Source organism: Stegastes partitus, unplaced genomic scaffold (genome assembly GCF_000690725.1).
Source record: "Stegastes partitus isolate 25-593 unplaced genomic scaffold, Stegastes_partitus-1.0.2 Scaffold1723, whole genome shotgun sequence".
Lineage (NCBI taxonomy): Eukaryota > Metazoa > Chordata > Actinopteri > Pomacentridae > Stegastes > Stegastes partitus.
This window is the reverse complement of record NW_007579454.1, coordinates 44,847-61,607: the sequence shown is the minus strand read 5'-3', so window position 1 is coordinate 61,607 and position 16,761 is coordinate 44,847. Positions and strand designations below refer to the sequence as shown.

General features: G+C 44.2%; 1 protein-coding gene across 1 annotated transcript in view; it reads right to left on the bottom strand.

Annotated features, from left to right (window-relative positions):
* The window catches only part of LOC103372268 (acyl-CoA synthetase long chain family member 3), a 59,303-nt gene that overhangs the window by 6,208 nt on the left and 36,334 nt on the right, over window positions 1-16,761 (bottom strand). Inside the window, exons 5-11 of the mRNA XM_008301866.1 lie at window positions 14,212-14,321; window positions 13,201-13,339; window positions 9,351-9,501; window positions 7,348-7,471; window positions 6,024-6,095; window positions 291-430; window positions 3-175 (exon numbers count right to left, since the gene is read on the bottom strand). Coding sequence (XP_008300088.1) covers window positions 3-175; window positions 291-430; window positions 6,024-6,095; window positions 7,348-7,471; window positions 9,351-9,501; window positions 13,201-13,339; window positions 14,212-14,321 — 909 coding nt within the window. The remainder of the gene's footprint in view (window positions 1-2; window positions 176-290; window positions 431-6,023; window positions 6,096-7,347; window positions 7,472-9,350; window positions 9,502-13,200; window positions 13,340-14,211; window positions 14,322-16,761) is intronic.

Genomic DNA, 16,761 nt, shown 5'->3' with positions numbered 1-16,761 from the left:
ACGTTCACTGATGGTTCCAGCGCCGCAGGTCTCCGTCAGGCCGTAACCTTGACCCACCGGACAGCAGAAGCACACATTCATGAAACGCTGCGTGGCTGCTGAGAGCGGCGCTCCGCCTGACAACAACACTCGTGTCCGACCTCCCAGCAGAGAACGGACCTTCCTGAACACCAACCTGTAGGAGGCAGGACATTAGAGAAAAGGCAGATATGTATGCGTTATAAAGCTGTCCACTTTTAAAAGCTCCTTAAGACTCTGCAGCACCTACAAGTACGACTGAATCAGCTCACCTGTCGCACAGTGGCGTGCTGTAACCTTTGGAAAGCTGCTCCAGTTTGTAGTTGTAGGCCAAAATGAAGAGTGTTCGCTGGACGCAGTTCATCTCCTCCACCTTGGTCATCACGTTCTTGTAGATGCGGTCCATGATCTCCTGGAGTCAGGAGGTGGGGCAGGTAGGAGGGTAGATGGAGAGAAAGAAAAAGAAGCGACAGAATGAAAAAATAAAAAAGAGAAAAGTGTAAAAACAGCAGGGCAACATGTAAGACCCACTATGGAGATAAACTGTAAATGCATAGGAGGAGATAAATAGACAAATGGACAGATAGGAGTCATTGTAAATGGCTGTTACGCTGGATAGAAATGACCTCGACACTCAAGGAGATATGAGATGGTGAATTCTGTTCTTATACTTAACTGCTCAGTGAAAACACACAAGTTCAACAAACCCAATACGTCACAGTTCACAGATATGTGGGTTATTTTATTTTTATTTGGCTTGTTTTCTGTTTCCCAAAACCTTCGTCTGAAAGCAGCTTGAAGAAGCTACGTCGTCTGTATTCCCTGCTCTGGGACGTATTTACTGTGACCCAAAGTGACATAACTAGAACAAAATAATAGTCAATAAAAAGCTTATAAAACACAAAAAAACCACTAAGAGCAGAATAACTTTCTCTAAATACATGTCTAAGTGAAACAAATTAGCACAACGTGGAACATGTGTGCTCCCTAACTTTGGTTGCGTAACAGTAATGACACTCCCCAGTGGATAGCAAACAGTACGTGACCTACAAAACCAGAGAAAAACCAAGGGAATCCACAAGAATGAACCTCTAGTTTGGTTAAATGAAAAGCATATGAAAAACTGCACCAAGTGACATTTAACTCTAGTTAACTGTGCCAAATTATGAAACGTGGTATGATGATAAAACCTTTACTCTGAATAGCGAAAAACAGTAAACACTGTGATTCCTTTGGAGCAAATTACAGTAACCGTGCGTTCATACGGCCACTCATAGCGACGAACTGACAAAGAATTCAGCTGAGCAGCTGAAAATGTAATCTTCAGGCTGTTTGGTTGTTCTGGTTCATTCGGGTTTCCTCTCACTGCTCTCGTAGTTAATGTGTTTGGTCACAGCAGACAGCTGCTTTCAGTGAGAGTCTTCTGAAGAAGCCACAGAGCACGACCTCGTCGACACCAAACAGCAGACAGACATAGTTAGAAACTAGCGGGTGAACAGTCTATGTTGTCCGTCTGGTAGCCAAAGAGGAGCTGGTGGAGACCAAAAACAAAGCTGAAAAGATAGTGAACACTCATGTTTTTCTGAAATGGTAAATGGTGACACTTTCCTATCTTAGCGGCACCTTTAAGTGCTTTATAGTGTTTCCTATTCACACATACGAGGTGTGTCAGAAAAGTTACAGGACTGGTGTCATGAAAGATAGATTTCAAATCCAAACTACGTACTACAAGTTTCCCCCTTCCCAGTAATCCTCCTGGAGTCTAACACCGTCCTCCAGCCTTCTCTTCACTCCTGGAAGGATTCTCCTCCTCAGCTCCGTCCTCACAGCCATCTTGATGTCGTCCACGTCTTCTAAACGGGTCTCCTTGATGACCCCCTTGAGCTTGGGGAAGAGGAACCAACCCCACGGAGCCAGGTGGGGTGAGTAGGGAGGTTGCTCCAGCACGGAGATGTTCTTCTCAGCCAGGACCTGTGGGATGCTCAGGGCGATGTGAGCAGGTTGTCATGGTGACGCAGCCTCCACTGGTCCTGACACAACTCTGCCTCTTCTCGCACACTGAACAAAGCAAACGGATCTCCTTGTAGACGTGCTGGTTGATCGTCTGTAGGAGAAAACTCCTAGTTTGGGTTTGACATATATCTTTTGTGACACCAGTCCTGGAACTTTCCTGACACACCTCATACGGTCACACACACATTGGTGGTAGAACTTTAGTGAAGGATGCTCGCCTGCCATTGGGAGCAACTTTGGGTTCAGCATCTTGCCCAAGGACACTTTAGCATGTGGTGGGGCAAAAGGTGAAGCAGGCAGCCGTACATGCAGTGGAAACCTGCTCTGCCACCATATAAATAAGCACTGACATGCTTACTTGCTTAAAATAAAGTTAATGCAAGTTTAACGCTGCATTAATTGAATTGTGGCCACCACTTATTACTGGCTGCCTTTTGGATCAAAATGTTAGCAAATTACCTTCTTAAATATAGCAAATCAGAGCATCTTTAGTGTCCAAATCTCATATTTTCTCTCTCTTTGGCTCTGTTTCCACCTTCATCATCAGCTGGTTTTCTTTAAATGGCGTCTAACGTGTTGGTAAGATGTGCTGTAAAACCTGATGAGGCTGCATCATCTGATTTGACCACAACAATATTCTGACATTCCATTTATGCATGTTTGTGTGAACTTCAGTATTTGTAAAAGAGAAACTGGATGAAATGGGCTAAACCGGAGACAGGAACACAACAGTTCTGGGAAGAGGAATGTCAGTCATAGGAAGTGGTACAGTTTTGTGCTGCCAAGGGGACTGCAGCGGAGAGAACAGAAACCCACAGAGTAAGAACACTTCATCCTTCAAATCAACCGAGTGTCTTCAAAAGCCGGACTCACAGTTAAATGGGGGAAAGGGCACAAACAAAAAAGCAATAAAAAACAGCTGGTCCTGGTCGGTGTGTGTGTGTGTGTGTGTGTGTGTGTGTGTGTGTGTGTGTGTACGTGGGTCTGCACGGAGCCGAAGCAGTGAGAGAGGAAGTCGACACAGGACTCATGCAGCAGCCTGTTGTCATATCACAGCAAACAATTTGTATGTGTGTGAGTGTGTGTGAGTGTGTGTGTGTGTGTGTGTGTGTGAGTGTGTGAGTGTGTGTGTGTGTGTGTGTGTGTGTGTGTGTGAGTGAGTGTGTGTGCGTGTCGTGGGGATAACCACATGGGGCTTTCTCACGTTCTGTTTACAGCTGTGAATGGTCCCAGAAACCGGGGCCCTCTGGCCTCCACACTACGACCACTGGGAGATGGGGGGTGGAGGATGGGGCTGTCCTCGGGATGTGTGAGAGAGGGACAGAGTCCGATGGCAAAATGTTTTCACATTTAATAGCTCGACTGGTTATGTAGAGACATCCTTAATTCCTCTCTTCCTGGTTCCAAAAGAACATTTCCACATGTCGACCTCACTTCTACCATCAGTGTGTTTCTTATGACTGAACTGCAGCTGAATTATCACTGGTTGTAATTTCAGTTTCTTATCTTCAGACTAGTTCAATATATCTTTAATTCCCCTTAATTCAATGCATCTGCGTTGTTCTTTTTAGATCTTAAATTAAGCGCCATTTTGAACAAGTCACTGTCGATATCTCAAACTGAAGCCCAGCGCAAACGTAATTACACAAACCTCTGATAAGAGTTTTTATGAAATGACGTTGCAGATGTCTGGAGCCACCACTACTACCACCACTACTCACATACGACGGTATGACGGACGTGTTTCCACCACGTCAGAGCAGCTTCAGCCCAAAGTTCTGGTGAATTTCGACCACAAGTCTCTGATAAGCTGTTGTTCCCCCACAGTCATCACTTATGAGCGCTTTCGGCTTCATGGTGTTTTCTAATGATCTGATCCACCACAGCAGCCGCCATCACTTCTCCCAACACTGTTCAAGAGCTTAGCCGGACCAATACCCAACTAGTCTCAATGATGTCTGAGGTATCAGCAGCTACTAACTGACTCATCAAAACTGAATCATGGACATCTCTAGCTTTGGCTGGTCAGAATACTGGCAAACAAGGTGATAAATGAAGGAAAGTGCAGGAGGCTGTAATGTTGTCCATCATGATAGAATGAATGACCTCCCTGACAGGTTCATCGTCATCAGCTGTGTCCAAAAGCAAAACACCTTTAAGTTTTCTGTTAGTTTGTTGATGGTGAACATTTACACAAATGAGTTTAGAGAAAGGGTTCATTAACTCGCTAGCTACAGAAGATCACAACAAAAGTTAGAGGTGATCCCAACACAGGTCGATGAGGAGTTTTGGTTTGTTTCTTCTCTCATAGTCTTAACAATGTTAGGATACTTAAAACAACCTCTTTCAGTCCCGGAACTCATATCATTGTCCAATGCCATAGACTGTATAAAAGATGGACGTAGCTGCCGTGACGTCACCCGTTGGTTTCTGCTCTGAGAACATGAAGCCAGGGTTTTGCTACTTCCTGGTTGACATCTTGGATTTTTGGAGTCAGTGACGCAAAAATCGTGGGAGGGGGGCGGAGCCATAGGAGCAGCGATTGGTCAGACGGATTGAGAGGCGGGCCCTCTCTGCCCGCCCACATTTACCGCCTTCTGCTCGCTTCGTCTGTATGGTCGCTGCCGACTGTCAATCAAGCCAGCCACGCCCCTTGCCCCGCAACATGTTCTAAAAATTGAGTTTTGATTTATTTTCAGATTGGCCACCTGATCTCTGGATTTAACCATGAAAACTAATAAGAAAACAATCCTGAGCTGTAGGAATGCAGTATTTGGTGATCTGTGATCACTTCTTTTCCAGTTCCAGTCTATGGGAGCCAGGGCTTTGTGGAGCCAGCAGCTAGTGGACGTAGTGATGCTGCAGGTTTTTGACACTTCCGGGTTGGCTTCATTTTTCAGGGCCAGTTGCTACGTCCATCTTTTATACAGTCTATGTCCAATGCACCCCAAAAAATAGAGATTTAGATAACCAAATTGATTTAGTAAATGTGAAACCACTTGTTGACTAACAGCTGGATTTAATGACCGTACAAGTCAACTAGAGAAATGTTTAGCGGAAGCAGCCCAAATAAAAGTAAAACCACAATCTTGAACCATAAATGGAAACCAGCTGTAAACACACTGAGCAAACCTTCGCTTTCATTTGAAGTCATGTTTCCGGCCAGCATTCACTTTCACTCTCTTCTGTTTTGATATCAAACACCTGGATTTGTGTCTGTTTAGCGCTGAGTCAGCTTCAGAGCTCGAGAACAGCCGCCTCCTGTTGCTCTAAACACGGATGAAGAAAAGAGTAGGACTGAACCTAAAGCTGTCAAACCAAAACAGGGAGCAAAAAGACGCTAAAACGCACCGCTGAGCTAAAGGGACCTGCAGATTCAGGTGGCAATTCTCTCTTAGTGAACAAGTAAAAGTTGTTTCTCGCACATTCAAGTTGTTGTTTAATGCGGCAGAAAACAAATAAGTCACAGCAGCTTTAATCCTGTTTTCTTGGAGTGCAGCGACACCCTGACAGATTCAATTCTCTTTAACACTGCAAACATTTGTTCACGCAGCATGTCCCACTTCCTCCAAATGTAAACTCCTGCTACATCTGATGAAGCACTCTGGGCGTGTGAACGTCTGCTCTGCCCTTTCATTAACAGAGTAAATACAACCAGGTTCTGAGTAAAGCCCATCGGTGCTGTTGAAGTGGATTAAAGAAATAAAATACACTTCAAAGACAAGCAGGACCGGCCGGCCACTTGAGCCTCTGGGTGTCTCACATTGTTTAGCGATAAAGAGCAGCGGTGGGATGCAGAGTGTTTACGTCACAGCCACAGATGCAGGCCTGCTGGACTCTGTCACCGCTACGCTGCAGCTGAACTATGAACAGACTGAAATCTAATCTGCTTCCAGACACGTGACTCGACGAGATGCTCTAAACGTTGAGGCTCCTTCAGCATCTCACTGAGCAGTGCGCTGTGCTGTGCTGAGTGTTCTGTCTCGGCTTACCGGGACAGCTGCCATCAGAGTGGGCCGCAGGACGCTGGTGTCTCCTTTGCTTCCTCTCTTGATCTTGGTTGACTTTGGATGAGAAAAGGAAGCGACAGTCACACTGATGGTTGCACACATTTGATGTCCGGCATCTGAACCAATACCTGTCTTTTCCTCTGGTATTAAGCTTTGGATTGTGTGCATTAAGGAAGTGTGTTTGCATGGAACCATTTATAAAGTATATATAGTTTAAATAATACACTTGTTGTCTGGTTCACTGATCAGAGCGTGATGGAAAACTATCCATTCATCCATCATCTCTACACCTTAATCCTCACTAGGGTCATGGGGGGCTGGAGTCTATCCCAGCTGACTCAGGGTGAAGGCAGGTTCACCTGGACAGGTAACCAGTCTATCACAGGGCTACACTTAGAGACAGACAACCAAGCACACTCACATTCACACCTACGGACAATTTACAATCACCAATTAACCTCAGCATGTTTCTGGACTGTGGGAGGAAGCTGGAGAACCCGGAGAGAACCCACGCTGCACGGGGAGAACATGGAGACTCCACGCAGAAAGATCCCGGTGGCAGCAGTGCAACCAACTGCGCCACCTTGCAGCCCGATGAAAAACCATTAATGGTCAAATAGTAAATGCTGTCTCCATGTTTAAATACGTCTTAGGTTGCTTTAATCTGAACAATTTTACAGAAATGTTTAAAGGACTGGGTGATGAAATGCTCCGATACTGGTCCCAGTGCTCTAAACTTGATGTTGTTCACTTTCCTGCCAAGAAAAGATCAAAACCACTTTCATGTCTGTGCTACGAATACATAGGAGGGACCTGCTGCCAGTTAGCGTAGCTTAGCATGCACTGGAAACAGGAGGAAACAGGCAGCACTTCCAAAAGGTCACTAGAGTTCATGTTTGGTAACTAGTACCAGGGGTCGACTGATTATCAGATTAGCTAATTATCAAATACGACATGCGGCATTTTGCCAATTATCTGTGTTGCTGTTGTTTTGTCACAAATTCCACTTATTTGAAAACGCACCAGTCTGGCTCTGAGGCCACCCACGGCAGCTACACTGAAATATGAAATATCTTTGAGCAACATCAGCTGGAATGTGTTTTAACTACATATAGCATGAGTGCAGGACTGATCTTCTCATACACCTGACAGCAAACAGCATATTTTCCTAAATGTCAAACTTAATGAGCAAAGTTATGTTTTGATTCAGTTTTTTTTTTACTTTTCCATTCCTGGGTGTGGGGACACAGTTCAGTCTGTTCTCCTAAAAAGCATAAAGTGTTCTTGAGGTTCAGTGTTTCTTCACCTGGTCAGCCAGAGTTTGAGGTGATGAATAGCCGATCCGACATCCATGGGAAACACATACCAGCTCTGCACTCAGCTCCAGTACATGGGCCAGAGGAAGGTAGCCAATGTAGGTGTCCTCCTCACTGTGAACACAAAGGTACGATCACATCACTGTAAAGATGTGCTGGAAACCAGGGTTCTGTCTTTAAACGTCAAGCTGTATTTTGTGGAAGCAATCAGGCTCATTTAATGTTATTTTAAAATGCATAACCACTTTTAAAACAAACTACCATCTTGAGTCAGAAATCACAGGATAATAATCTGTCAAATCTAAACTATCTGCACAAAACCGGAGTCACGTTTTCCTTTGCTTAGAGTTAAATATGAGCCACTGGACACACGATCGTCTCAACACGACTACTACTTGGAATCACGTTTCAGTCAACGAGTTTGAAATTCCGGGCAAACACTACAGGGAGGTTTACACAGTCGGATTATTTAATACACAAAGGAGAGTCCTTATTTCCTAAGGAGTCAGATTGAGATCATAACAGCTGTAACCCCTGTAACCTCCATCCATCTCACCCTGACTCCCATCCTCCCCGAGTCTTCCTCCGTCTCGTTCTGAGCTCCCTCCCTCGTACGTTTCCTCTCACCCCTATCTTTCCCCAGAGAGATGGCTCGGTTTTTGTTTGAATGATGGTAATGCTTGTCTGAATAAGCACATTTCCCATCATGACAAAGTATTCCTTTGAAAAAAAAAAAAGCAGCTACAAGAATCCAGTCATCCAGTGCTTTTTTTTTTTTTTGGCAAAGAATACAGGCCTCCAGTAATTTGAAGCTCTACAGTGTGTTTTAAGAATTGAAAGGTCCAGTGTGTCTGCTCGACTGTGTAATCAGGGCTTCCTGGCTCAGAATGGGCCTTTGACGGTGACGACACACAACAGGAAGCACGATCTGTCCAGAAAAGGTGAGGCGTTACCTTATTTGACAGGGATCTATGCATTCACCTGTAATTTTTGACAATTTAATAAACAAAAATGTCTATTATTCTTAAGTAAATGAAACCCTGAACGAAAAAGGTATTCCTAATTATTAGCATTTTGGTGATGTTTCCTAGCGCCGGCTAAAATCGCTTTGGGTGCACTAAAAATTCTTCTGTGCAGGGAAAACCCTGGGAGCAACGTTACAGGGCTCCGGAAGGGACATGGAGAAAGAAAAAAAAAGTTCTTGCAATAACTTTTGCAAGATCTTGCTTAACTATCGGTAACTCCAATCCGGTAGGTGGCAGTAATGCACCTGGAAGAAGAAGAAGAAGAAGAAGAAGCAGAAGAAGGAGAAGAAGGAGAAGAAGAAGAAGAAAAGGAATACTTCTAGGTTTTTTTTGGCAGTATGGAGAAACAACAGTGGAGGACACCCACCTGTACGTGAGTTTTACTGAGTTTTATTTTCAAATCGGCCTAAAACATAAAGACATTCAAGCAGTGCTGAGCAACAGACACAGTTTTCACAAAACGTCCAATAAAAGTGATGCGACATTTGCAAGATCCCGAGAAAGTTTTGCAAGATCTTCCAAAGATACCTCTATTATTTTTATTTTTCCTCTCCCTGTTTTTTTTGTTTTTTCTCTCCATGTCCCTTCCGGGGTTCCGTACGATGTAAATGTGCTGCTTCAGGGAGTTAATTTAATAAAACCGTGAACTCTTCATGTGCACGTGTCAAGTTGGCACCTATGCTCTTCCCTATAGCTTCACATTTTACGGACAGATATGAATTGGTATCAAGCCAATAAGGGTGTTTCTTAACAAGTCAAACTATTACTTTACATGTAGTTCAGCACTCTTTGATGCAATATCTGTTTTGGCTTCTGTCATGAAAAAAAATCTTTCCTAATTTAAACATGTTTTTTATACAAAGAGCCAAAAATCGATGCACTTTCAATCACCAATCTGATTACACATTGTTAATATGTAGAGTCACACATCTCCAAAGCTGTAATATATCGTAAGCCAGCTGCGTTACCAGAGGTTGGGTATCCTCTCGGCCATTCCTGTGATGCCAGCGAGGATGTTGCTATGGGAGATCATGACGCCCTTTGGGATGCCTGTGGATCCGCTGGTGTACATGATGACTGCAATGTCCGAGGGCAGCGGCTGCTTTCGCTCACGTGCCGCTGAAATGTGAACAGACCAGACAGACGCATGCACACGCCTTGTAGAGCTCAACATGACCGAGTCACAGTAACGGCTTGTAACAGGACACTGTGATTTGTGTGTATATATGCATATATATTATTAACTGAACACAGACGCACAAGAACACAGACTAAACTGCAGCTGCTGAAGAATGCGTATATGTTTATATCCTGTCCACAGAGGCTCATTCTTGGAGTAAATATAAGATAAAAGGATTGTTATCCGTTTGTTTCACGTGTACATGATAAGCAGATTTCAGAAAAGACACAGAAAAAAAAGAAGAAAATTTGTATTTCAAAGGCCAAAGTAATATTTCAAAGAGTGAAACATGTGGATGGAAAATAGTCAGCTATGATATTAAACAATCAGGCCGCTCTTGGCACAGCGGACAGTTTGTGTCTGACTGTGCTGCCAAAAACGCTATTTCCACTCCGTCACTGCTCTTTCGTCTTACTCTTATCTTCCCCTTTCATTTTTTTTTCTTTCTAATGTTTTGCTTGTCTTTTCTCTTTCATCGATTCCTCTTCTCGTCCTGACACTCTCTCCATCATTCTTCAGTCTTCCCTCCTCAGTAGTCGTCTTTATTTTCCAGGCCTTCAGCTGCATCCACTTGGTGGAAACTACGTTGTCAGCTGTAATTTCAATCCTGGCTGCATTTACTTTGGTCCTCCTAGTCGCCTTTTTTTTTCCTATTTTTTCTAGCCTTTATTAGATAGAAGCAGCAGCCTCTTTCACAAACACACTGCACTGCGATGCCACTGAGAGGACCCCCTTCTGTCACTGTTGCTCATCTTTGCTTGTTCAGGCTGAACCAAACCAGCTGGCATAACGTGGCTCTCGTGTGTGCTTTCATGTAGTACGCTGGCGTTCAGGAATCAGAGGCATGATGCATAAAGCTTTGATTGTACTCCTTGGTGGACATGCACGTGTGTGACTGTGGACCCCCCAGGCTATTTGTTGTAGTTACTATATTATTTTATAAGCTGCTGGGAGATCTTAGGCCTATACATGCGCTGTGGGACGGCTTCCATGTCTTCTGCACATCCTCGCTGCTGCTGAGCATCGACACAAATGCACTTTAAGTTTCGTCGCTGTGCAATTTTTGGGCTGCGTGTGGACGCCAACGGGCAGAAGATCAAATCTATGTCATGCAGACTTTTGCAAACTCATGGATTTGAAAAGCATAAGACCTACGCAATACTTTCCACGTCTGCGAGTACGCAAGGGTCCGTAAATTTAGTCATCTTCCCACGTCTGTGAGAGTCTGCACACATGAATTTGTGTCCAGCTGGAGTGTGGTGTGTCCCTCCATGCCAGCTTACCCTTTACACACATTTCAATTTTACTCTATGACTGCTTCCACTGCCTGCTTAAAGGCACAAATAAAACAATGTCTCCAGTTCTGTCTACATTCCTTACACACAAACCAACAAGGCAAAACAAAAAGCCACAACACTCCTGTCAGGAGCAGGTTGTGTGAAAGGAGGTACAGAAGATAAGGTAGGAAATAAGGAGGAGAGAGCAGGGAAGTGATATGCATCGAAATGGGGACGCTGGTGGACGGCATTTGTGCCCTGACCATTCAGCTATTGGGTCGCCACAAAGTTTTCTTTATGTTTTATTCATTCAGGTGTGATTCTGAAGCCGGCACTAGAAGCTGATGAAGGTGTGCAGCCTCCACCGATGACCACCAAAGCTCAGGGTCAAAGTGAGGAAGTTGCAAAACTTGCCGCAGCCGATGTGTAGGTGGGTTAACTTTTCAAACACAAGCCAGAAAGTCCAGTTTGAGTAACAGATCTATAAACCTGAAAGTTTTTAAGGAGCTAAAACACTGCAACACTTGAGGAGTTTGCATTGCTAATGATTATTTCATACATTTGCCACCGCAGCATCCTGCAATGCAGCAGCAGTTAAACTAGACTCAACTGTTTTTTAGTTTGTAAGATGACGCTGCGTTGTTTTGCAGGAATCGACCACTTCAGCGGGTTTGTTTGATTCAGATGAATGAGAGGGCTGCGTCTCCCAGTGCAGAGCTAAAGCCAGTCCCCCTTCTACCCACTGATTCCTGTTGCTGTCTGTTTGTAGCAGACGAGCTTTACAATCACAACATCTCATCAAGAACAAGAAAAGCCGCGGCACTTTATGTCAAGTCAACAGAGCACAAAGTGACGGACTCGCTGCCGTCTGGTTCCTCTCAGATTATCTGAATAAGTCAGTCAATCAGTTTTAGGTTTCAAGTAGAAACTTAACCAGTGAGAGCTCGGTTTTGTTTTTCCTCTCTGCTGAGCGTCATGTGGAACTAAACAGAACTAAGACGTCCAAACTCTGCAGGCCCCAGAAGGCAGAGCAAAGCATATCACAGTCCCAGAGTCTTTTCCCTTCCTCAGATACGAGGCATGTTGACGTGTGTGCTCCGAGACTTGATGTCATGTGAAGTTAACAGCGCTGTGTGTAAACATGACCCTCCCCTGTATCCCAGAGCTCCATCCTCCCTTCCTAATCCAACTTCCTTCTCCCTTTATCTGCACATGACACTACCAGCTTGTCATGTTTTGGGTCAGTCGGTTCAAGGGGGCCTCAATAAAAGGCAAAAAGAAAAAAAAAAGAAACGAGGGAGGGGGGACTCTTCCTCATCCGTCCGCTAACTGAACATGCATGGTATCGACTCTAATCTGACACAGATGTTAGCGCTTCCTCATTCACATGACCTAATGGGACTGATACCAATCCCCCACGCCCACACACCCAGAGAAAAGCCCCACCATGACCATCTCATTTACCGCAGCAGGAGTGGGAGAGTTTTAAAGATGCTGCAAGAAAACGAGAGTTCACAGTGCGTTAAGGCTCACTCTGCAGGGGGCTGAGGGGACGATACTGTATTTTAGTGTAGAGACGCTGTCTTAGGTTTGAAGCAACTGACGGTTAACAAATTTGTTTTCACTCTGTTTGGGCGATAACATGTCAGTAATGTATCGGTAGCTTGTTTCCACTGCCTCCAAGTGGCCATTAAATGCTAAACAACACCCATTATTGGAATAAATATTTAATAGGGACACATAGAGACACAACAGTGACTCAAATTACACTTAATGGCCAAAACTAGGCCCGCTGTCCTAAAGGAAACGGGTTAAAAGTGTGACCTAACACTATGATTTTATGTTGAACCCTCCTGAAGCTACTTCCATTGGACGAGGTGTATTTTACCATCATCTGACACTACAACAGGTATTTTAATATTTAAAACACAAAGTGCTTCGTGTGAAGCAGGGTTCTTTGATTTTATTGCTGTTGCTCACAGGGAATCTATTTTTGATGGACACCCTGCTTACTTCACATCTAAACCAGGGGTGCACCAATCCTGGTCCTTGAGAACCCCTATCCAGCATGTTTTAGATGTTTCCCTCTTCCAGCACACCTGATTCACATGATCAGGATCGTTATCAGGCTTCTGCAGAGCTTGATGATGAGCTGATCATTTGAATCAGGTGTGTTGGAAGTATCTAAAACATGCTGGATAGGGGCTCTCGAGGACCAGGATTGGGCACCCCTGATCTAAATCATAAAAACAGCAATCAAAGTGTTTTACAGGGTTTAAAACATCCCTCAAATTCTTTAATTCTGTTTAACTCTAAGAAGCAAAATGAGCAAATCAAACACTAGTTTTTAACTTAACCTACCGTTCTCAGGTCTGGCTCCCAGCTTCTGAACCGCAGCCATGTTGTGGACGCCGATGCCTCGTGGATAGCCGGGCCACGTGGTCGGCGTGTTGTCCACGACGACGATGTGCTGCAGCCTCGGAACTTCAATCAGGATAGCCTGAAGCACACACACACACACACACACACACACACACACCACACACACACACCAGACATGACAGGCATGCACGTGTTGGGTTCACGCTGACACATGATGAGAAGCAGGTTTGTCAACGCTAATCCCACGCACATCATTTCATCAATATTTGCTCTCAGAGAGGATGTGTGAGAGCAAACAGAGGAGCTTTGTGTTTATGCCACTTCAATAAAAGGGGGGGAAATGAAATGCCAGAGCATGATCTGTCTTTGGGAAATGAACCTGTCCAGAAGTAGCCATAACACCGAGCACAGGCACTTCTAACGTTGACGTCTCTGTGGTCCACCTTTGTTCCTCAACCAGCTCCTGTGTGTTCCCTCTGATGGATGGCTAACAGCCACTTACAAGGTGCCTTAATATTATTGTTCTACTTAGAGACCAGAGACATGTGATACACAAATCTCAGCTTTACACCACTGAGTTACTGAACTAACCGTCCTCGTTGCACATAATAAGTCTGAGGGAGGATTGGACAAAATGACACCAGTTTGGAACCAGGTGATGGAGCTGATATGAAACAAGCTCTAAAACTGTCTGATCCTTATTTACAACCCTACGTGTCGAACTCGTGCTCATCCACGAGGTGTCGATAGATTAAAACTGCCTGTTGCTTTCTGATGAATTATCTGTAAATCTGAGGGAGCAGAACAAAACCTCCCCTTTGTGCGCGGCAAGGCAATCCAAGGTAAGAACATCATGTGCAAAGGCAACTCAAAGGGCTTTACAAAGTGCAATAAAAAGAAGAGATGACATTCAAACTCAAATAAAAAGAACAGGACTGACAGAATCAATGATTTATATATATAGTCTAAAATGAATAAGAGAAGAGACACCTTGAGTCTGGTCTCCAGGAGCTCTCTGCTGGTGATGATGTGGGTGACCTGAGTCTCATTCAGCCCGTGAGCGATGGCCGGGCCTCCCAGTGTGGAGTAAAGGGTGACCACTGCAACGCACAGACAGCAAACACATCGTGTAATGTGCAGGACGTATATACATAAAGACTAGAACCAGGACATAGTGACCACAACTCACATGGTGTCTGTTTAACTTTAACCTCTTAGGACCCGAGCTCTTGTTTGATATGCATTTTTTATTTCTGAATAAAAAATAATAAAAAATATAAAGAAAATAAAGAAATATTTTTTTCAAAAATTAAAATACAAAAAAATTAACAACAATAATAAAAATAAAAATAAATAAACCTGTGGTAATATAACCCAAGATTTGATGTTTACACATGTGGTCTTAAGAGGTTTAAGAGTTTTTACACAATTAGGCTGTTTATATATTCTTTTAAATATGTAATTCTACTGCAATAGTGCAGCTTTAACTTTTTTTTTGTACATAAAATTAAGGTTATGTTTCAAATAATGAACATGTGAACCAAATCCAACAGTCATGACGCGTTAATATCATAATTAAAGCAGAAGTGGTCATTTTAGTACGAAGGAAAAGTCAAATAACTCCATTTATTGTATGTTTAGTAACTAATTTGTGCTGGTGTTCATTAGAATTCACAGCAGAGGTACATAATGAATAGATTGATAAAATACATTAACAGAAATATAAAACTAGATTCATGATGCTTTAATGAATAACTTACAGTCTCTTTTTCTACACTGCGTTAATAAACTGCATCTCTTCAAACCAGCGTAGGACAAACCCGTCTGCGTGCTCACAGAGCGGTCTTACAGGCGGCCAAACTATGGAAAATGTACGTGCGTTCTGTCTATACCGCTCTGATTCGGCTTCTCCCACACAGATGACATTACAGGGCCTCAGCTCAGCCTCCGAGCCAGAGGGACAGAAGCTCTCACTGCTCGATAAGCACTCTTTTGGGGATATAAACACTGATGGTATGCGAGGGGGTTCAGTGTTATGACTAAGTGCACGTGTCTGACAGAGCTTTGGTATGAGTGCTCAGACGAATGCATCCAGTTAGGTGTGTTGGAGGAATGACAGGGTTAGAGCTCAAATCTGTCGATTAAAATCAGACATCCACTCGTCTCTGCTGCATTTGATTGATACAGGTTGATTGCATTGCTTTGTGTTTCTTCTGAAAGACCTCCTCTAATCGTATTATACAGTAGAGATAGACTGTGGACAAATGAACAGATAAGCCCTCACAAGCGACACAGTTAGAGCAGCAGGATCCGTGTGAGCGTCTCCAAAGTGAGAAAGCTACACACAGTAAGCTCATTATTTACTTATAAAGCATCTCCCACATGGAGACCGGATCACAAGCTGTCAGTGACGCTGTAGACGTTTCATTACATCAGACAGGGGAGCTGTCACACCACCGATCTTCAGCTCGAGTCAAAGCTTTTGGTATGAATGCAGTATTATGCATCACTCAATGTACTGTCCAGTCTCAAGAGTACGATGACCAGCAGGAGCAGCTTCCTCCGTCACTGTGGTGGGTGTGTGTGAATGAAGTCATGAAGACAATTAACGTACGAGGTGTGTCAGAAAAGTTCCAGGACTGGTGTCACAGAAGATAGATTTCAAACCCAAACTACAAACTACGAGTTTTCTCCTTCAGACGATCAACCAGCTCGTCTACAAAGAGATCCTGCAGCGAAGAACATCTCTGTGCTGGAGCAACCTCCCTACTCACTCCACCTGGCTCTGTGTGATCCTCTTCCCCAAGCTCAAGGGGGTCATCAAGGGGACCCGTTTAGAAGACGTGGACGACATCAAGATGGCTGTGACGACGGAGCTGTGGAGGATCCAGGAAGGAGTGCATGGCGGCGTGAAGAGAAGGCTGGAGGAGGGTGTTAGACTCCAGGAGGATTACAATGAAGGGGAAAAACTAGTAGTCTGGATTTAAAATATATCTTTTATGACACCAGTCCTGAAACTTTTCTGACACACCTCGTAAAAGTGACCCATGTCTGAATGACAGTCACTTTAACAGACTAACGAAGCCAGCGACGTCACGTATCCCACGTCTGACAAGGGCTGCAGTACTGAGAGATGTGTACTGCAGAGTATATGTGCACAAAAAGATTGAAATATACTTTACAAGTGTGCATAACTAAAATGTGTACGCTGTTAAAAGATCAGAGCACCAGAAAGAAAAGTTCTCACTCACATCTGATAAAAAAGGTAAAGGGGTGACAGAGAAAGGTGAAGAGAGGAAACAACAGCAGACAGACAGAGAGAGAGGCTAAACCAGAGTAACAGTCCGTCGCCCTGCGTCCGCACTCTGACACAAACACTGGGGTTTAAGGGACGGGGCTTTGACAGCACAGTCTTGCGTCACGGAGCTCCGATACTTCCTGCGCTGCTGCTGCGTGTGTGTGAGTGTGTGTGGATGAGGGCCGTGACACCTCCAGCCGTGAGATCTAAACACCAGATTGGACCCCAGCTTAACACACACA